Source organism: Manis javanica, chromosome 6 (genome assembly GCF_040802235.1).
Source record: "Manis javanica isolate MJ-LG chromosome 6, MJ_LKY, whole genome shotgun sequence".
Classification (NCBI taxonomy): domain Eukaryota; kingdom Metazoa; phylum Chordata; class Mammalia; order Pholidota; family Manidae; genus Manis; species Manis javanica.
The window spans coordinates 6,070,309-6,091,175 of record NC_133161.1 but is presented as its reverse complement, the minus strand read 5'-3'; the positions used below and the strand labels follow the sequence as shown (position 1 = coordinate 6,091,175).

General features: G+C 54.8%; 1 protein-coding gene across 7 annotated transcripts; it reads right to left on the bottom strand.

Annotated features, from left to right (window-relative positions):
• Positions 1-12,108: 12,108 nt before the first annotated feature.
• Positions 12,109-20,260, bottom strand: ZNF467 (zinc finger protein 467). 7 transcript variants are annotated; one of them, XM_036999454.2, is made up of 5 exons: positions 19,841-20,256; positions 18,047-18,122; positions 17,434-17,550; positions 16,531-16,644; positions 12,109-13,985 (listed from the first exon to the last, which is right to left on the bottom strand). In XM_036999454.2, exons 2-5 carry the CDS (start codon positions 18,078-18,080, stop codon positions 12,496-12,498), a joined length of 1,755 nt encoding a protein of 584 aa, XP_036855349.2. In that variant the 5' UTR covers positions 18,081-18,122; positions 19,841-20,256; the 3' UTR covers positions 12,109-12,495. The 7 variants fall into 7 exon arrangements, with proteins under 7 accessions (XP_036855349.2, XP_036855350.2, XP_036855351.2 ...); XM_036999455.2 differs by having other exon boundaries at positions 19,928-20,256; XM_036999456.2 differs by lacking the exon at positions 19,841-20,256 and adding an exon at positions 19,516-19,733.
• Positions 20,261-20,867: the final 607 nt, after the last annotated feature.

Genomic DNA, 20,867 nt, shown 5'->3' with positions numbered 1-20,867 from the left:
TCCCAGGTATTCTCAAGTCTCTGAGTACCGACCAGGCCTGAGACAGACCATTCGGGTTTCTGGGTGTCCCCCGTTCCACTCAGTGGCTTCCTGGGCGTCATGGAGCTCGGAGCTCCACAGGGTTGAGAGCTCAGAAGACTGTTTTCTGAACGCTGACAGCTGGTGACAAGCACTGGCCTCAGGATGAGAAGCCTGCGTCCATGACTGGGAGTAGAAGTGGGGACAGTATGGGGTGGGGGGAGCTGTCACTGCTTTGTTTTCTTCCTGAGACAAAGCACAGCAGAGCATAAGGCAGGCAGCTGTGCAGCTGTGACAGGGACACTCCTAATCAGACTGTTCCATGGACCGGGGCAGCTCACCAGCGGGCTGCGCAGGGAGGCCCTGGGTCCCCTGGTTCCGGCGCAGCTCGGCCTCCCAGGGTGGGCTCCAGCCTCCAGGCCCAGCCAGGCTGAGGCTCTGGTCTGGGTACAGCAGTAAGGAGGGGGTCTTTTGGCTAATTTGAACCCTGATCTGGTCCCAGTATCTGGGGTTTGAACACCCACCCTGCACAGCCTGCTGAGCGGAAAGGAGCTTGCAGAGCCAGGCCTTTCCTCTGGCCCTACAGCGGCTCCCAGTTTGCCTTTAGGCTCCTCTGGTGGTGGGGGAAGCCTGCCCACAGGGTCCCAAGGAGAAGGGACACCCACTAGCAGGAACTGCCAGTCTACAGAATCCCCAGGCCCTCCACACTAGCACCCTCGCCCTCCCTTTCTGCACCCTCCCTGTGCGGCGCTGTCCTCTCCTCTGTCCATGTGGCTGTCTTCTTATCTAGGAACATGTGTACAGAGACTCTCAAAAAGCTCCCCAGTAAAGGCGGTGGGTTACAATAGGCGGTTAAAAAATGCAAAGTATGTGAAATATACCAGACATCTGACTTGGATAGTTGCATCTGAGCAGTAAATTTAGCTTGAAGTACTTGGATGGATTGCTGAATATTTATGATGTTTCCAGGATTTGTACTTTAGCTGTTACTGCAACATAGCCCAAAGCTGTAACTCTTAAAGGTGGATTCTAGGCACTAAGGCTCCCTACTAAGGGAGAAATTTTGAGATGGGTGGGCCTTCTAAAGGCTTCTCCTGCAGCTGCCTAGTTCAACAAGCATGCAGTGAACACACCAAGGTGCTGGCTCCTGGGAATCCAGGCACATAAACAGGATGCTTGCCCAGGAGCTGTTCCCAGGTGGCCTGGGGAGACAAGGCCCTACCCCCCCATAATGGCTTAACCACTTTAAACCTGTTTCCTCACGTGTGAAATGAGGATAATAATCCCCTATCAAAGGGATTTCGGAGAATTAACTAAGAGCCGAGGTCACAATAGCACTAAGTTTCAGGCATATGGAAACACAACCTCCTGAAGGCAGACATTTGATAAAGCAGCAAACAGTGGGGCCGTGAGCATTTAACAGAGAAGGAGACCCCTGTGGCTGGGCCCTCAGGTAAGACCACCCTGAGGAGGGGGCCTCCATCTGGGCCTGAAGAAGTGGTAGAGTTTAAAGGGGAGGTCAGGGTGGGTGGGCAGTTCGTGACGGGAAACCAAAGGAGGCAATGCGGGGAGGTGGGAAAGCCCTCAGCATGTTTGGGCCACAAGAGCAAGATCTGCTGAGGTGAGACGTGCAAGGTGTGTGTACCCAGGAGGTGTGGGGGATGAGTTAAAAGGTTTTGTTAGAGCCAGCTACAGAGAGCTTTGAATTAAAACCACAACCCTTTATTGAGTGCTGGCTGGGTGATGGACGCCAGGCTGGGTGCCAGGGAACCTGGAGACCCAGGGAGACGGGTGCCTCACAGCAGATGTAAGATGATGCGCCAACCACTCCAGAGTTTGGATATTTGGACTGAATGTGCATTTTAGGGTAGAAAATGCATGCAAGTTTCTAAGCTGGGGAAGAACAGGCTAAAAGAAAGACCAACCTGTCAGTCGGAGGAGGAATGAGAAAGCGGGAGAAGCTGGAGGCCAGACCTGATAGGAGAGGTTATCAAGGGAACATATCTATAGAGATACCAGCCGACTGAGCGTGGGGAAGCCCAGCATGCTGTGGGGGTGAGCTCTGGAGGAAGGGTCCCCCCAACCCAGGCTATTCAGAGAGTTCAGAGAAATGCAACAGATTTCTATGTATTATTTTATATCTTGAAACTTTACTGAATTCATGTACTAGTACTAATAGTTTTGGGTAGTGTCTTTGTTATACAAAGTGTCTTGTCATCTGCAATTAGTGACTACTTTACTTCTTCCGGACCAGTCTAGATGTCATTCATTTCTCCAAAAAAGGTTCTTGAGCCTCAGGGGCAGGAAAAACTTTCCCTACTGGAGACCAACCTGTCCTCAGGCCATGCTCGCCCACCTCATCCCCTTCCCTCTCCCTGGAGACAAGGTCCAGAAGCCTCCCCAGCTCATCCCAGCGCTCTGAGCCTCCACCCCCAGCTCCACCTCAAAGCCGTTTATCCCTCAGGGGCAGCGTCACCCCTGCATGGCTGCACCCCTTATGTCTCCTCACAAACAAGCCCTAGAACAGGCAACGGGTAAACACACACACACACACACACACACACACACACACACACACACACACACACACACACTTGGCAGAAGCCAAACAAAACAGTCGTGTTTGAGGGAAGATAGCTCAGTTCTCAGTTGCTCCTAAGTCTCCTCAAAGTCAACGGTGCTTTACTTTGTTCACAGTCATGTCAAAGCTATTTTACTGTTACGGAGGCAAAATACAAGTTTCCATGTCACTTGTAGGATAGAGGAACACAGCAGAATTTTTATCGTTTAGCTCTTTTGAATGCTAGAATGCATCTCAGAAGCTCGTTTCTCGGGCATCCCGGTGGAAGTGCAAGAGCCCTGGGCAATGTCAGCTGCTGGAGATCCCAGGCCGCGGCTGCCCGCGGCCCCTCCCAGCACCGGGAGGCTGCCTGTGAGTCTCTCCGCGCCTCCAGCTTCAGCGCGGTATCTCTGAGAAGACTGTTGTTCTGGGCTGAAATGTGTCCCCTGAAGAGTCCCGTTGAAGGCCCGGCCCCCGGTACCTGTGAAGGCGGCCTTATTTGGAAATTTGGTCTTTGCAGAGGTCACCCAGTTGGGATGAGGGCATGAGGGCAGGCTAATCCAGTGTGCCTGGGTCCTTGTAAGAAGAAACGATCTGCAGAGACACACACACACAGCGAGAAAGCCATGGCGGGGGTGGCGGGTAGTGGCCGAGATTGGAGTGGTGCATCTATAGTTTGTCAACCTTAAAAATTAAACAACAAAGGTTGTCAAGTAGCAAATGAGCTTATTTGGGAATAGCTGAGAAATTGCAATTCAGGACATGCAAACTCTGGTGAACCCTGGGCAAATCCAGAGAACAAAGGCAGAGAGGGTCGTTTTATAGAGGGAAGGAGGACCTTGGGAGGGGTTGTTCTGAACAAAGCTTCACTGGAGGGAAGTGAGAGTCTGAAGCCGTGGTGGCCCTCACGGGCTGCCCAGGGAGGCAGTCTGCTATTGCCAGTGGGGAGGACATCTTCCTGCTCCCCGCCAGGGCCTGTGTGCCGCCGGAGGGGCTGTGGGTGAGAAGCCGCGCATGTGGGCGCTTCCTTCATGGCTTCCCAGCCCATTTTTATTGACTCATTTTCACAAAGTCAAGGAACTGCAACATCTGCCGGTAACCCCAGAAGCTGGGGGGAGGCCCAGCACACGCTCCCCAGAACCCTCAGCAGGAGCTCTGCTGACACCTGGATGTTGGACTTCCGGCCTCCAGACGTGAGAGAAGACATTTCTGTTTTTACACCCCCTGGGCCTTTGGTGAAGGAGGGAAGTCAGGCCGCCCCTCCGGGCGTGTGCAGTGGGGAGGCTAGCAGGGCAGGCGCCTCTCAGGCAATTCTGATGTCTGGAAATGCTGGGGCCTGGAGATGGGCTGGGACTGGGCCATGTCCCTAAATTTGTGACACGTAGACTCCTGTCCCAGACTCCCATCCACCTGTTCCACGAACACGTCCCGTGTTCTGGCATGTTCTCCCTCACACACCCTTCCTTCCTCCTGTTCCCTGGAGCACCCATCCGCTCTGTCTTGTCTCCCCTGTCAATCATTTGCTTGGATGACAGAGCTGCCACCCACTGTTTAGGATGTCACAATATACTTTTACTGTGGACACTAACTTTCATCCTGCACAATTCCTAGCTATTTAAAATTACAGCTGGCAGCCACCATTCAACACAGATGCCTCAGGATGACTCCATGATTCACAGTCACTTCCGGAAAGGGGACATTTTACAACAGATACCTCGGCCCACTTTCTGTTTTCTCGGGGTTTCTGCCACCCATGAGTACTGGGCCAGGAGCTTCTTTGCTGTTCCCAGGAGATAGACATGCATTCATTTAACACCAAGGGTCAATGGGACCACATTGTCCGGCTGGCTGAGAACCTAGTCCAAGAAGATGGGGTCTCAGCAAGTTACTTCACCTCCTCAGAGACGCCCTCCTTACCCTCTGTTGCTCCTTTCCCTTCATCCCATGACCCTGCACCTACTTCCCTTACATGTTGACCCACCGGGTCCACCCACTTGAGCATCCTGCCAACCAGGACTGTGAGAGTCCTCTCTGCAAGGAGAGAGCAGAGCTGGGTGTTTAAAGGGACAGGTTCTGCATGGATGGAGCTGGAGGGTGTTATGCTCAGTGAAATAAGCCAGGCAGAGAAAGACAAGCACCAAATGATTTTACTCATCTGTGGAGTATAAGAACAAAGCAAAGCTGAAGGAACAAAACAGTAGCAGACTCACAGACTCTTAAGAAGGGACTAGCGGTTGCCAAAGGGGTGGGAATGAGGAGGGTGGGTGGGAAGGAGGGAGGAGGGGATTGAGGGGCATTATGACTGGCACACATAATATAGGGGGGTCACGGGGAAGACAGTACAGCACGGAGAAGAGAAGTAGTGACTCTAGGATCTTACTATGCTGATGGACAGTGACTGCAATGGGGGAGTGAGGACTTGATAATATGGGTGAATGTAGTAACCACAATGTTGCTCATGTGAAACCTTAATAAGATTGTATATCAATGATACCTTAATAAAAAAATTAAAATAAAATAATAGCACAGGTTCTGTAGAAATGAACTCACACCTGTTAGAATAGCTACTGTCAAAACCCAGAAAACAACGAGTGTTGGACAGGATGTGGAGAAATTGGAACCTTTGCGTGCTGCTGGTGGGAATGTAAAACGGTGTAGCCGCTGTGGAAAACTGTCTGGAGATTCCTCAAAAACTTAACAATGGAACTGCCATACGATCCAGTAATTCCACTTATAGGTGTATAGCAAAAGAACTGAAAGCAGGGACACAGAGAGACATTCATACACTCATGTTCATGGTGGCATTATTCACAACAGCCAAAGGTGGAAGCGACTCAACTGTCCCTCACGGATGAGTAGACAAACAAAACGTGGTATATGTGTACAGTGGAATCTCATTCAGCCTTTTAAAAAGGGAAGGGCATTCTGACAGATGCTACAACAGGGATGAATCTCAAGGACATTATGCTAAGTGAAATAAGCTACTCACAAAAAGACGCATCCAGATGATTCCATGTGTACGAGGCACTTAGAGTGGCTGCATTCAGAGACAGAGGAAAATGGTGGTTGCCAAGGGCTGGGCGCAGAGGGGAATGGGGAGCTGATGTTTAATAAGTACCAAGTTTCGGTTTTGCAAGGTGTCTTAGTCAGAGTTCTCCAGAGAAACAGAACCAATAGGATGTGTATACAGAGAGAGGCAGATTTATTATAAGGAACTGGCTCATGTGATTACAGAGACCAGCAAGTCCAAAATCTGCAGGCTGGGCCCGCAGGCTGGACACCCGGGGCGGAGCCGGGACTGCAGATCAAGCCGGCAGCTTCTGGCCGAACTGCCTCTTACTCAGGGGAGGTCAATCTTGGTTCCAGTCAGGCCTTGGGGTCGTGGGGTGAGGCCCAACCACAGTACGGGGGGCCATCTGCTTTACTCAAAGTCTACCATGTTAAATGTTCATCTCAACCAAAAACACTCCCTCCCTGGAACGTCCAGAAAAATGTTTGACTAAATATCTGGGCACTGCGGCCCAGCCAAGTTGACATATAAAATAAACTATCATACAAGATGGAAGAATTATGGGATGGATGGTGGTGATGGTTGCCCCAAAATGTGCACGTACTTCTGATCTGTACACTGAAAAAAGGTCAATATGGTAAATATTTATGCTATGTGTACTTTACCACAATTAAAAATATTATGGATATGTATTTTTAGAGCACAGGCTCTAGAATCAAACCACGGGATTGCTTTCACCACATATTACTGTGTGACTGTGTGCAAGTTACTTAGACTCTCTGAGCCTCTCTCACCTCATCAGAAAAACTAAGCCAAGGACAATGCTGCCCACTCACAGGGTGGCGGTGAGAAAAAGAGAGCCACACTCATAAACCTCTTGATTCGTAGAGTACTTAGCACAGAGTAAGTGTTCAAGATTTTCAGTTTGTGATTATTGTGATTTTGGCATCTAACAGTGCTAGAAACACAGCAAGTACTCAATATAGTTGTGTTGAATGAATGAATGATCTTGTTCAAATGAATTCATTGCTCTGTGCCTCAGTTTCCCCATCTATCAAATGGGATTAATAATGGTAGTTATTGTGAAGATTGGCGGTGTTAATATATATGCAAAAAACTCAGGTTAGGGGCCTGGAACATAACAAATATTAGGTGACTATAGCTACCATTGCTATCAGCGGTGCTAATGAACCCTTTTCCTGTGCCTGCCCCATCCCCAGCAGGTTCTCTGGAGCAGCTGACGGGGCAGGTGTAGCGCAGCAGCCAGCACTGTGAAGGGCTACAGAGGAAGGGGGTCCTGGAGGGGGTGCCCTGGGGAGGTAGGTTTGCTCCGCACCGACACTCAGCTACATAAGCCCCCCCATCTCAGACTTAGTGTTGCAGCACATGACCCCCCGCGGTACCGCGCCTGATTGCATGGTTCAGGGCTGGGTCACACGGCGTTTTGCATTGTTCCGTGTTCCCCCACTTCATCTGACCAGTCCTGTCCTAGCATCCTTCAAGCCTCACTCAGGACCCTGCTCCCTGCCAAGCCATCGCTGACTGCCCCAGCCTGCACCCTCCCCAAGCTCCTGCATCCTGAGGAGCAGAATATACAGTCACTAGGTCACAAGGGACAGTGTAGGTATTGCATGAAACTCAAACCCCTCTCCCCTCCCAGGGTTAGATTTATGAGTTAGGGACCTTGGCTTTTATTTCTCTGGAGCCTCCTAGAACTCAGGGTCCCAAAGTGACCTAGCTTCTTCTCTTATATCTGGACTCTAAATGCCATGAGTACAAGACCTTTCATTCAATTCCCTACATTTGCACAAGGCTACGTAGACTTTAAACCCCAGCCAGTCTCAATGGGTGGAAAATGAAAACACCAGTCTCCCTGCCTGCCGAGTTGGCTGAGCCTGAGGAACATGTGGACTCTTTCTGACGTGTGATGTGCAAAGCTGTCCAGCCAGTCGCTGTGACCAGCGGTTCTCCATGTCCTGCCCTGCAGATGGACAGGGAGGAGATACAGGAGGTTAGGCCACACGGAAGTTTCTTTGTCTTTGCTAATCATGTGATGGACAGATTTCACTAAAGCCTGGGTAAGGTATGAATCTACTCACTTCATGGTGCTCATTCTGTCACTGCCCAGCTGCCTCTTTAGAACTCATTTAGTTTCCCAAGCATGGTGTCACCTGAGGGAAAATAGGAGCATGTTGAGCCCCGGAGTATCATCTGACGCGAAGTATGCTGTCCCTGCGGCTTATGTGAAACACACCAGCCTGGCATCCTGCTCCGAGTGACAAGGTAGCAACAGCTTAGGAACGGAGGGCAGGGGTGCACTCGTGCCTGTTCGTTGTCGTGCATGCCGGTCGGAGCCAGCCGAGCCGAGGCAGGGCCACGTTCCATCTAGGATTCCCAGCTGGATCAGTCGGAGGTTAGAAGATGAAGCTCGGAGGGAGGTGGGGGCCCAAGTCGGAGGTTAGAAGATGGAGCTCGGAGGGAGGTGGGGGCCCAAGTCCTTGCCAGACAGGTGAGGGCCTTGCTCCTGGGTGTACAGATCACCTGAGTCTGTGGCCCCTGAAAATCCTGGGACATGAGAGCAGTGAGATGGCTGTTCCTCAGCCCACCCATCTGAGATGGGGGGAGGTGGGCTGCACAGGCCTGGAGGCTCTAATGAAGTCTAAGCTGTGAGGACAGACGAGGTGGACGCCTGGCGGGGTCCAGGCCTCCATGTGGTTTCTCATCTCTGTGAATGATTACAATTCAGAGAAATTGCTGGACATTTATCACTTTGGCAGTAAGTGATTTTGGACCCTATCTCCCTCACATGCAAGAATTTGGGTCTGTGGGATAAGAGAGCTTGTTGGGATCTATGTGGATGGGGAACTCATTCTCCCAGTTCCAGGGGCAGCCATGCAGGGCTCTGGGGCAGCCCTGGGCCAGCACACAGGCCTCAAACTGCCCTCCACACCGACCCTAGTCATATCCTTCTAAATGTGCCATCTCATAAAAAAGGTGGGGAACAGTTTCTGCATGAGATGCTATAAAGTTTCTGCAAATATTTTGGTAATGGTTATACAACATTGTGACTGTACTTAATGCCAGTAAATTGTATACTGCAAAATAGCTAAAATGGTAAATTGCACTAAATTAAAAAAAAGAAAAGTTGGGAAGCACAGGTTCCATGGAGATTAGGAAAGGAGGACCTTGTCCAGGGGTGGGTGAGAGTGGATCTGGGCCTGGGCATGGGTGCAGGGAGTGCTGAGGAGGGCTGTGGGGGGCAGGCCTGGAGCCAGCCATCCTCTCTCTTTCTCCCTCAGCCACCCCCAAATCCGAACACTGCCTCTACTCAGCTCTGTGTTCAGACCCACATCTTCCATGCCTTTCTCTGTTCTCTCAGGTCTTTTGAGCCACAGAGCCACTCAACACTAATGTCCTGTTTGGTGGACATTCATATCTCACTTCCACCCACATTGGACGCTCCTGCTAGACATGTGGCCTGGTTAGACACCTCTGTATTCGTTACATGGCTGCTGCACCCTGGGCGCACTGGGTGCTCTGTAACCATTGGCCACAGTCAGTATTTGTTTGGAATGAGATTGGAGGAAAAAAATACATTTTAATTAATTAATGAGACATTGCTTGTCTCCATACAGAAATAGTAAATTTGCACTTGACTTCTTAGAGCATTTGCACATACCGGCATATGTGGCTCTAATGTGTAAAGGTTAATGCTTTACCAAGATACCTGGGGTGGCTCATACCCACGGTGGCATGGAGGGTGCACATTGGTTTCAGTGAGGCTGCCATTTTTCTGGTCTCAAACCCTTCCCTGGGAACAGCCCTAGGAGACCCCAGTCTTTCTTGCAGGCACATTGTATTAGTAGTGCCATCCTCTGTTTTGATTACTACCAGGCTGGACATGAAATGATTTTCGACTGTTTGCAAACAAGTCCAAAAGACAAATATACTTTGTCAAGAAGATTCAAAAAAATTTGAAATCCTGGAAATGTCTAACGTGGTTGATCTCACCAAATGCACTGCAGGATCTAAAAGCTGTTCTTCCACAAGAACTCCAGAATGTTTAGAGAAATATAAACATTGGTCTAACCAACATAAATGTTGCTTTCAGGTGTTTGATTTTAAAAGTCTGCAAGACTGCTTATTTTAGTTGCAATCACAAGCTCATTGCGTAAGAGGTTAGGTGGGCAACATCAGAGGGCAAAGCCACTGGGGCAGGCGAGGGATGTGGGCACCACAGCAACTGTCACCTGCTCTAAAGAGGCCAGCTTCTGCTAAGCCCCAGTCATCAGCTGCCAAATCTTCAGACTTTTCACAAGAGAAGCTGGAGGTCCAGATCTTTATGTGAAATTTCCAAATATTTAAAATGCTGCTGGGGCCAAACACAATAGCCATCCTGCCACATTAACCTGGATCACCCATCTTTTCTGTGGATACTAGTAAATTTGTGCTCTAGAAAACTTAACATCTATGCATTCACACTCTCCTTGCCCTGCTCCCTTGCTTCACAGTGAAAGAGGCTTCCTAGCCAGCCTCAGTTGGTCAACTGTGTGTTGCTCTGTTTGTTCTATTCTCTCAGGGGCTTGGTATCTGTGACTCACTACTGCAATCTAAATTCTGTCCCAGCTGCCCCCGAAACTGCTCTCACCAAGAGTGCCAATGATCTCCTTGCTGCAGAATCCAGAGGATTTGAAAATTCCTAGCTTATTCGACCTCTACCTCTTTCCTCTTTTCCTGCTTTCCCTCAATACCTTTGCTGCCCCCTGGGGCTTTCCTTTCCATTCACCAGCATGCCACCCCGCCAGTCTCTATGGCTTCTCCCTACACTGTCCCCTGAGCGTCAGTGTCTGTGGGTTCTGCGCCAGGCCCCACTTGCTCACTCCACACTTACCTCCAGGGGAGGTCATCCACTGTCCCATCGCTTCAGAGCCATGACAGTTCCCTGACCTCTCCGTCCACCCCAGGCCCTCTTCCGGACTCTGCGCCTGCCTGGCCTGCTCCCCACTGGTCCTGTACTGTCACACCAAGTCGGTAGATCCAAGACTGCTCCCCAAGGACAAACTGCTCCTCCTCCAGCGCTGCCCATCTCAGGGGAGTACGACTGGCAGTCAGTCACTCAAGCAGAAATCAGGCCATGTCATCCATTCGTCCATTCCTCCGCCTCCCTCTCCACACTGGTCAACAAAGCCTGAATCAGCTGCCTATTAAGTGTTTCTTGAATCTATTCTCTCCATCTCCTCTGACACATCCATGGTCCACGGTCACCAACACAAGTCACCAAGACTGCTGATGTGCTGGTCACTCCTCTCATCCCCTCCTGGCAGCCCATCATCCTAAAACACGTATAAACATCATCTGTTCCGGTCCTGCCCAAAGCCTTTCCTGCTTCCCACTAAACACCCTGGGGCTGAAGGCTTTCCTAAACTGCCCATCCTCTCCTGGCTGCTCTCAGACGTCCATCCTCTCACTGGATGCTGCAGCCACTCGGGACTTTGGACCTTAGCACAGCCTCTCCTCTCTGATCTCAGACTCCGTTGGCCATCCCGCCCATTCTTCAGGCCTTGCTTTAGAAGTGTCTGCATCCTGCAAACACCTCCCTTGACCTGTCCTAGACTTTAGAGCTTCTGTGCTCGGCCTCTCCCAGCTCCCTGGCGTTTCCTGTAAGCTCTGTGAGGGTAGGGCCCTGCCTGTCTTGCTTACTATTGTCCCCCAGTGCCTTGTGCAGTGCGGGGCACATAGTAGGCACCCACCCAATATTTGCTAGGGCTATTTTGGTGATAGTGTTAGATGGAAAAGCGCCTCAGCCCTCATGAACATCAGCGATCTTGTCATGAGAAGAGGCCCAGGAAAACGAACACTCTGCTCCACACCCAACAAGAGGCAGAGGGGCCAAAGCCCAGATGCCTCATTCCAACTCTACCACATTCCTCATCCTCCAGCCCTGGCTCCCCTAGCTGCCTAGGCTGGGGCAGCACAGTGAAGAGACACCCGGATCAAACATCCATCGTGAAGACAGAACTTACTGGAAAGTGTGACAGGAAAGCAAACTTCATCTGTTAACGTCCTTTCTCATGCTGCCAGGCAGGGCAGCAGGTGGGGCTGCTGTTCTGAGACGCATCAGGACAGCTGTAGAGGCGGAGCACTAGGGCTCACAGCTGGGTGCTGGGTGTCTCCATGGCAATGGCCAGAGGGCATCCTGCCCCTCTCTCGGGCTCCTTACAGTTCTAGCCTTCAACACCTAGCATGAGAAATGGGTGCTAAAGCTTTGTCCTCATCAAATTTCTGAGCTAGAAGCCGGGGTTGGGGTTGGGGGGGGGGCAGGAAAGTGGTCTGGCAATTACTTGATTATATTTGACGTGGTGGAGCCGATTACCGGCAGCTGGCTACACTGAACTCACCCAGGATAGGGAGGATGGTCCTCAGTGTGGATTGAGGTGGGACAGTGGCTAAGAAGGGGCAGGGGATCCCTCTCCACCAGCCCAGTTTACAGCCCCAGTCCAGCCCATTTATAGCTCCAGCCTTCAGATCTTGATTTTAATGACACTGTAAGTACACAGATAAATATTATTTCTCTTCCCCTGTAAAGGCTCCTGACCCAGTCAGTCCTTGGCCAGGGGCCAGGGAATGTCTGCTTCCCCATGGGGTTCTCCTGGTGGGAGTTTTCCAAGGATGCATGCCTGAACTGTTCTCAGTAAGGGTTCACTCTTAGCATCATCCTGGGCATAGAATGTCAAAGCTGGTGATCCTCCAGACTTCTGCCCAGCAAGGTAGAGAGGAAAGGAAAATGGCCGGCGGGGGCCCAGGGCAAGCAGCAGCAGGCCAGGTCATTGTGTTCACGGACCCTGGAGATCTCGTGCAGGGATCTCTCAAACCAGTGAGCCCGGGAAGGCCCAGAAGAGAATGAGGCTCAGAAGAAGGGCCGGGGCGCTGCCACCTCTGCGGCAGTGGGCCAGTTTGAGGCCGGGAGGTCAGCGACGGTGGTTGGCTGGGCGGCTTCGCCGTGGATTCGCTGGTGCCGCACGAGGTGGGTCTTGCGGCTGAAGCTCTTGCCGCACTGAGGGCAGGAGAAGGGGCGGGAGCCCGTGTGGATAGCCTGGTGGCGGACTAGGTTGGTTTTGGAGCTGAAGCTGCGGGCGCAGACGGCGCAGGCGTGAGGCCTACTGCCCGTGTGCACGGCCTGGTGGCGGCCCAGGTGCGACTTGCGGCTGAAGCGGCGGCCGCACTGCGCGCAGGCGAAAGGCCTAGCGCCGCTGTGGGCCCTGCAGTGGGCGACCAGGTTGGGCCTCGAGCCGAAGCGGCGGCCACACTGCGCGCAGGCGAAGGGCCGTTCGCCAGTGTGCACGCGCCGATGCCGCGCCAGGTGCTGCCCATGGGCGAAGCCGCGCCCGCAGTCCGAGCAGAAGGACAGCTCGCTCGCGGGAGCGCCCTGGAGCGCTGCTGTGCTTCGGGGCGCGCAGGCCACAGGCTCGGCGGCAGCAGGGTCCACGGTGGCGCCCAGGGCGCACTCGTCGCACCTAAAGGGGCGCCCCTCGCTGCGGTGCACGCTGTGGTGCGTGGCGAGGTTCTTCTTCCGGCCGGAACTCAGGCTGCAGTCGGAGCAGGTGAAAGGCTTGGGCCCGGGAGGGGACGGGGTGGGGGTACGGGCAGGCGAGCTGGGCGCGTCGGGGGAGGGCGGCGCGCGGCCGGCCGCCTCGTGCACCCTTTGGTGCCGTACCAAGTGCTGTTTGTGTGTGAAGCTGCGCGCGCAGCGCGCGCACTGGTAGGGCCTCTCTCCCGTGTGGATGCGCTGGTGGCGGATCAGGTGCGTCTTTTTGCGAAAGCGCTTCTCGCACTCTGTGCAGGGGAAGGGCCGCTCGCCCGTGTGTGTCTTCTGGTGCGACCCCAAGTGTATCTTCTGGCTGAAGCGCTTGCCGCACTCCACGCACGGGTAGGGCCTCTCGCCCGTGTGCGTGCGCAGGTGGCGGGTCAGGTGGGCCTTCTTGCTGAAGCGTTTGTCGCACTCGGAGCACGGGAACGGCCGCTCGCCGCGGTGGCTGCGCTGGTGCAGCAGCATGTGCGCGCGCTGCGTGAAGCTGCGGCCGCAGTCCGGGCAGGCGCAGGGGCCCTCGCCGCGGTGCAGTCTCTGGTGCAGCCGCAAGGTCAGCTGGTCCCGGAACCGCCGCTCGCACTCCCCGCAGCCGTAGGGCTTCTCCGAGGTCGGGGCCCACCCGGCCAACGCGAGCCCGCCCAGGGCCCCTGCGGCCCCCGGCTCCAGCTTATAGGCGGTGGCCAGAGGCCCCAGGGCAGGCGCAGGAAAAGGGGCTGGGTGTGATGATAGGTGCTGGGGCCATTCAACTTCCTCTTCTGCCTCGGGGTCCTCCTCCTCCACCTTCACCTTCCGAATGATCCACTCGCCCCCTGAAAAGTCAAAACAAGAGGAGTCTATTAAGCCCCAGGTTTATTTGTGCAAGATTTATTTGCCAAAGCAACCACCACCTCCTGGAGCCCCGCAGTCTGGCTTATGCTCTTTCCACTCCACTGGAGGGTTCCTGGGAATGGCCAAATCCAAAGATCAGCGTTCAGGGCCCCTGCTGGGCTCTCTGCAGCCTGGGACCCGCGAATCCCCTCCTGGGGGGCTTTCTTGAGCGCTTGCCTGTGGCTGTAGTGCAAACCCTGCACAGCTTACTCTTGCGCCCCCTGAATATAAATGATGCTCCACGTTCAGTCCTCAGGCTTCACTCTGGGGTCATGCCCACGTGGCTGCCTCAGATCTTCCGGTCCAGAGGGATCCTTTCTGGAACCAGTTTCTCATCTCCAATTGAGCAGCTTTCCTCCAGTGTCCTACAAATTGGCTGCAGCTCAGCAGATTTATCACCAAACATTTGACCTACCCAGACCTACCCCGCTGATTCAGTATCAGGACTACAGCCCCCTTCTCCCAAGCCATTGGCCTTGGAACAGTGACTCTCACCTTTGAGCATCCCTTGCTCTCTACCTCCTGTCCAGTGGCCACTGAGCACCTTTATATTCCTTCCTGGTATCCCTCTAAAGTTCCCCCTATTGCTACTCCCTTCATTCTCCCTTCCACAGCCAGGTGGGAAATCCCAGTTAAGGAAGAGGGTTGTGTTTGAATGGTGCCAACCTCTGGAGAAGGACAGAAGGCCTTCCAGGAGAGCAGGTCTGAGATGGGTTCTGCTGGAGCTCTGGCCCTTCTGGGCACTGCAATGGCCTGGCCAAGGGGAGGCAGTTCAGGGCCAGGGCCCAGACCCAGAGGGCCCACTTGGGTTCTCCTCTGCCACTAACCAGCAATGTGACCTTGGTTAACTTCTTACCTCTTTGTTACCTTTTCAAGCTAAGTTTGTTAGTTTGCTTAGGTGTAAGCACTGGATTAGTTTCTAAACCTGGTGCTGCATCATAATCTCCTGGGACACTGACAAAATAAATCTTATCTATGGGAGCAGGGCACATGAACCTGTTCTCTTTCTTTAAAGCTCCCAAAGCGATTCTTACCTGAGAAACATTGCACCAGATGATCTGAGTTCTTGTCTGGCTCGAAAAGGCTGTAATGGCCTGAGCCTTGGTTACATTACACATGGACTGTCACAATTACATTGACTCCCACTTTGTTTCACTGATCCATCAGTTCCAAACAATTATTTATCCTACTGTGATAGTGCTTTAATTTTCACTGTGCCACTCTTCTACTCAAGAACCATCAGTAGCTCCCTGGTATTTACAGGATAAAGTAAGTTCTAGCTGCACCTGAAGTTCACCCCTACCTAGTCCAACTTTCTTGCCACTCTAAGGCATAAACCCTTTACACCCTTCATTATCCCTTCCACAGCCAACTGGTCTGCTCAAATCCTAATCATAAATCAACATTCCTGCTTCCAAGTCTTTTCTTAACCTAGAACGTTTCCCATCCTCCACCCCACTCAGAACTGAAGTCTACACCTCTCTCGAAATGCAGCACAGATCAACAAAATATGTGACAGACCCAGTGCATGAGGATCTTTTATATAAACATCTACATCACTTGCTGTCAAGACTTTTACACTTACTTGTGACGTGGCTTTCTTGTTGTTATTTTCATTCTTTATTCAAACTCATATTCATGTCATCTCAACTAGACTCTAGCTTCTGGAGGACAGACATCTTGTGTCTGTTTCTTTTTGTGTCTAATGAAGATGAGGACCTCCACCATTTATTGAGTGCCAGTGTAGATGATACACTGTCTATACATCGTCACAAACCTTCACAACAACCACAAATGTACTGTTCTCCCAGTTTACAGGTGAAAAAAGGGAGGCTCCTGGAGGTGAGGTAGCCTATCCAAGACCACTCAGTAAATGTGGATCAAGGGTTCAAACCAGGTCTGTGTCAGTCTAGAGCCCATCTCTTCTTACTCTAACAGCGTGGACCTAGTAGACACTAAGTAAACCCGTGTGGAATAAAGGACATCACTCAGGCAGAAGGTGAAAAAGTGGGTGGTAGTGGAAGGGAGTGATGGGCAGGATTGTGGAGATAAATCAGTTGATAGCCCTGGCTATGAGGGAGATGAGCCAAACACAAAAGAGTTGGAGCATTTGGGTACCACTGAGATTAGGGGAGATTTGAGGGAGTGAGAGTGTCTGCAGAGAGATGCTGAAAAGATCGATCAATGCTATATATCTGCATGGAAATTGCAATTCAAGTCATCAACAAGTATGGACTTAGACCAGGGGAGGTTGGGGGGAGGAAGCGAAGACTTCAGGGGATATTGAGGTGAGGGTGAGTCTCTCTTGGGGACCAGATTCTCATTGTCTATGGATGCGGAATCCCCTCTGGGTGCTGAACTCTACAGCACAGAGGTGCCTGGACCCGATTCATCCTGGGTTGGAAATCTGGAGTGACTGTCTCATCAAATAGCAACTCAGGAGCTTGCAGGGCCCCCTGGGTGGGATGGAGAGCCGGGAAGACTCACCTGGGCAGGAGCCTGAAGGCTCGGCCTTCAGTGGTGGGCACGCCTGGCCTCCTCTGCAGGGAGCTTCAGCTTGTTCAGTGTGCATGCCACCCTCCGGTCTGGGAGCCCCGTGCCCTGGCAGAGAACAGGCTACCTCAAGGACTCCACTGACATCACAGATGGACAGAGGTCCCTGCTGGTGCTAGGAAGCAGGGGCTTTTGAAACCCCAGTTCCAGCCCCACTGGCACGATTTTGTGCCACATCATGCCTGCAGGGGCTGAATTCCCAGCTGCTCCAGGGCAGCCCCAGGCTCCTTGAAGCGGGGCAGCTGCTAAGGCTGTGCAGGTTGCAAGAGCCACAACCGTAAGGAATTTCTGGAGTGTGTGTGTAAGATAGTGGAAGGGAAGGTCCCTGCCCTGAGGCTTACATGAGATTACTTGGTGGAGGGCTGGGACCTTCCAGCTACCAGATGGATCTCAGTTCCAAGGCAAATCATTGGAGAAGATAGATGTCAAAAAACCAGACACACATCTCCCAGGATCAGCTCAGCCACCTTCCTCACCTCTTTCAATTCTTACTCAAATGTTACCTCCCCAGTGAGGACCCTCACCATCCTATTTAATCCTACGTCCTGTCCCACTCCCCCTACAGCAGTCTCAGGGCCCCTCCTCCTGCCTTATCCCCTCCATAGCACATACCCGCTTGTAACCCCGTTCATAAGTGTGTTTATTTTTGTATTTGTTGTTTGTTGACTCTCCGCTCTCTCTAGGATTAAGCTCTGGAAGGTAGGAATCTTTATCTATTGGTCCCTGAGGGATTCGGAATATCTAGAATAGCATGCAGCACTTAGTATGTGCTAATTAAGTACTGGATGGAGGGAAGGAAGACTCCCCCCTGAGCCACTGTCCATGGTCCCCACTTACCTAAGCTTGTGCCTAGTGCTCTCTTTTCACTGGGAGGGGACATCTGCTCCTGGGCATTGTGGGACCCCTCCCCAGGCTCACTTTGGGGGGCCATCTCCAGCTGTCCCACAGAGACTCCTGTTATAGGCAGAAGGATGAGTCCATATAAGGCATCTAATACAGAACTGGTGGTCAAAGGGTAGGGAGTGGTGGGTGGGACTCTTCCCCCTCACAGCCCACCCAAGCGGCTTTTCCAAAATTGCTTAGGAAGGAAGGGTCTCTAGCTAACATGACAAGGAATGCCAGGTTCCCCAGGGGCCTGGCCAGGTATCAATCTCAGCCCCTGGCGCTGAGTCAAGGACAAGCGAAGGAAGAGAGAGAATGGATTTAAGAACCCTGGTGCTCTGTGTGTATGCCTGTGCACATTAGCACAACTGCCAACATGGCTGGGCACTCAAACACACCCTGATGAAAGCAAAATGGAAGCCAGCGGTCTCTGCGGTCTCAGGGTCGCAGTCTCCTGGGGATGGCTCTGCTGTCTGAATTGTAGGGAAGCAGCAGGCCTGGCCTGCTCCCAATCCTCCTACTCCTCTGCCTCCCCCCAGGTCTGAGTTCCTTAGTTTTGTGGGCTCACCCAGAGAGCTGAGGGCATCGAAGGTCTCTCTCATGGCAACCCAGGGTAGCTCCTTCTGGGGATCAGGACACAGACCCTAAGGAGAAGATACATGCTTGTTCAGATTCTTATCTCATCAGCTCCCACCAGGGCCCTGGCTCTGCCCAGTCTATCCCCACCTGCTATCCCCAGGAGCTCCTAAGGTGGTGTCCCCAGGTAGAGTGGAAGTTGGATTTCAGAAAGCAAAGAAATCTTTGAAGGTGGCTCAAGGAGGTGGCCTTGAAACCATTTCTGCGAGTTCTGGGCCGCCCTGGAGTCAGCCACATCTCCACCCTCTCCTGGCAGGTCCCTCCTGGCAGGTCCCTCAGAGCCAGCCCCAGCCCATCCGTGCTTCCCACTCCAGTGCCCTGGCCTGGGCAGCTCAGGAATCAACTTATTCTCTTGGGAGAGGGGACAGGGTGGAGGGTGGGAGACCAGGGTGGGGAGCAGGGAGCTTCATCTCTTCGGCCTCCCAGCTGTCGCTGTAAGAGCCGGTGTAACAGGAGCCAGCCCAGGGGAGGAGGTAAGTGTCACTGTTGGGCAACTGTGGGGGAGGTCCTCAGAGAAGGGTCCTTGCTAAGGCAGGAAATGGCTCTAGCTTCCTCTCCCCCAAACCCCACCTTAAAACCGTAGCCCTCCCCGCGGGCTTCCCCAGGCAGGGACACCCTGCTCTCGAACCTCCTCACCCCCTCCCCTCTCCTGCTCCCTCCGCCTTCCGCCCTTTCTCCCCACCGAATCCGGCTGGAGCCCGGCCCCGCCCCCTTCCCCGCCCACCTCCCGCCCCCTCCGCTAGGTGGGGCCTCCGCAGCCCCCGCCCCCCTGACCCTCCGCTCCGGGCAGGCTCGCGGCGGTGCTCCCCTCCCCCTCCCCGGGCTCGCGGCTGCCTCTCCCTTCCCCGCCTGCTCCCCGCCGGCTCCGTCCGCCTCCCCGGCTGCACACCCTCTCCTTCCTTCCCCCTCCTCTTTTCCTTCCTCCCCTCCCGCCCGCTCTCCCCTCCCCTCCCGCTCTCCTCCCCCACTCTGGTTTCCCTTCCTTCTTTCCTCTCCTCACCTCGGTCCCGCCCCCTCCCTCCCTCTGCAGTTCTCCTTCCCCTCGAGGCCCCCGTCTCCCTTCCCCCTTTGCCTCCCCAGCAGGCTCTGGCTTCCCTGGCCTCCCCTCCCCCGTCCAGGCCGTCTCCCCAGCGCGCCCCAGTCCCCTAGACCCCGGGCCCGCCGCTCCTGCCGGACTCCCTTACCGACCCTGTTTCTCCCAGCACACCTCCAGTTACCCTCCCCTTCCTCTCAGCGTCTCCCTTCCCATTTCTGCCCCCCGCTGACTTCTCCTTACCCCTCCCAAGTTTTCCTCCCGACAGACCCCTCCCGTCCCACCTCCCCGCCTCCGCGGGTCCCTTAGAGTCTCTCCGACCAGACCTCACTCTGCGTCCCGCACCCCTCCCCGGCTCCGGGGCTCACCTGTCAGCGCCTCTCGCTCCCGCCCCTCCAAGACGGCCCGTTCCCTTCGCCCTGTTTTTCTTCCCCTCCCCCGTCGCCCCCTCCCACACTCCCTCCCCCCCTTCGGGGGCCTCCCACCCTTTGCCACTGGACGGCCCCTCGCCCCGTCCCCCTCTCCAGCCCCCGCCCTTCCCTCCAGATGCCCAGTTTTCCTCCCCCTCCCATCCGGCTCTCTCTCCCCAGTCCTCCCCCTCCCTCCTGCCCTTGCCCCTCCCCTGCCCTCCCGTTACCCTCACCCACCCCACCCCCTCCGGTGTTCGCCGCGCCCCCACCCCGGGGCTGTCACCTGCGCGGCGCGGGCCGGGACTGAGTGTCGGTGTGGAGGGGGAAGCGGGCGGAGTCGCCCAGCGCCGGGCGCCTCCACGGCCCGTACCTGGCGGGCCGGCCGGCTGGGTGTCCCCGATGCTGCCGGGACCCGGGCGCCCCGGCCTCCTGCCCCGGCCGGCTCTGCTCGCAATGGCGCCCGCTGCCTGCAGCTCGGCAGCGGACTGCCCGAAAGACTGACAGACTGACAGCCCCGAAACTTCGCGGGGAGGGAGAGGAAAAGAGCGGCGGGAGCGGGAGCCGGGAAGCGGCGCCGGGAGGGGGAAGGGAGGGGGCGCTGTGAGGAAGCGGGGGAAGAGCCGCGGGGCTCCGGTGGGGGAGGGGGCAGGGGCGTCCCGGAGCGGGGTCGCGGGGCCGCACGCGGCAGGGTCCGGCGGGCAGGTGATGGTGCGGCGGGACCGCGTCCCAGAGGGGGTGAGGGAAAGTGGGAGCCGAAAGGAGGGGGGCAGGGGAGGGGGGAGGGGAGGGCGGAGGGGGAGGAGGCCGGGAGGGAGGGCGCTCGGGCCGGGAGGGAGGGAGGGTGCCCGCAGGCGGCGAGGGAGGAGCCCGGGGAAAGGTGGAGCCCGGGCGGGAGGGTCGGGGGTAGTTGGGGGGCGGCTGGGGGGATGCTCGGGGAGGGGGGCCGGGGAGTGTGCGTTGCTGTCTTCGAGTCGCAAGCGCCCGCAGGGAGTGTGTCCCCGCCGCGCTCCCGAGGTGGGATGGAGCCTCCAGCCTGTGGGTCCCCCGGGCGGGTCTGGGAAACCGCGGCCCCGCCCCGCTCTCCACCCCACTTCCACGGGGATCCACCAAGAACCACGTCCCTCCCGGGTCGGGGGGACTGGATCAGCCGCCTTGGGAGCCGGGCCCCTTGCGGCGGTGGGGAGACCGCAGGACACAGAGCTGACCCGGGTGCCTGCCCCCCAAGAACAGGCCCTCCAAAGTTGAGACGGGTAGAAGCTTTGAGCCCGGTCCCCCGGGAGAAAGCAGGGCTGGAGAGGAGGCAGCTGGGG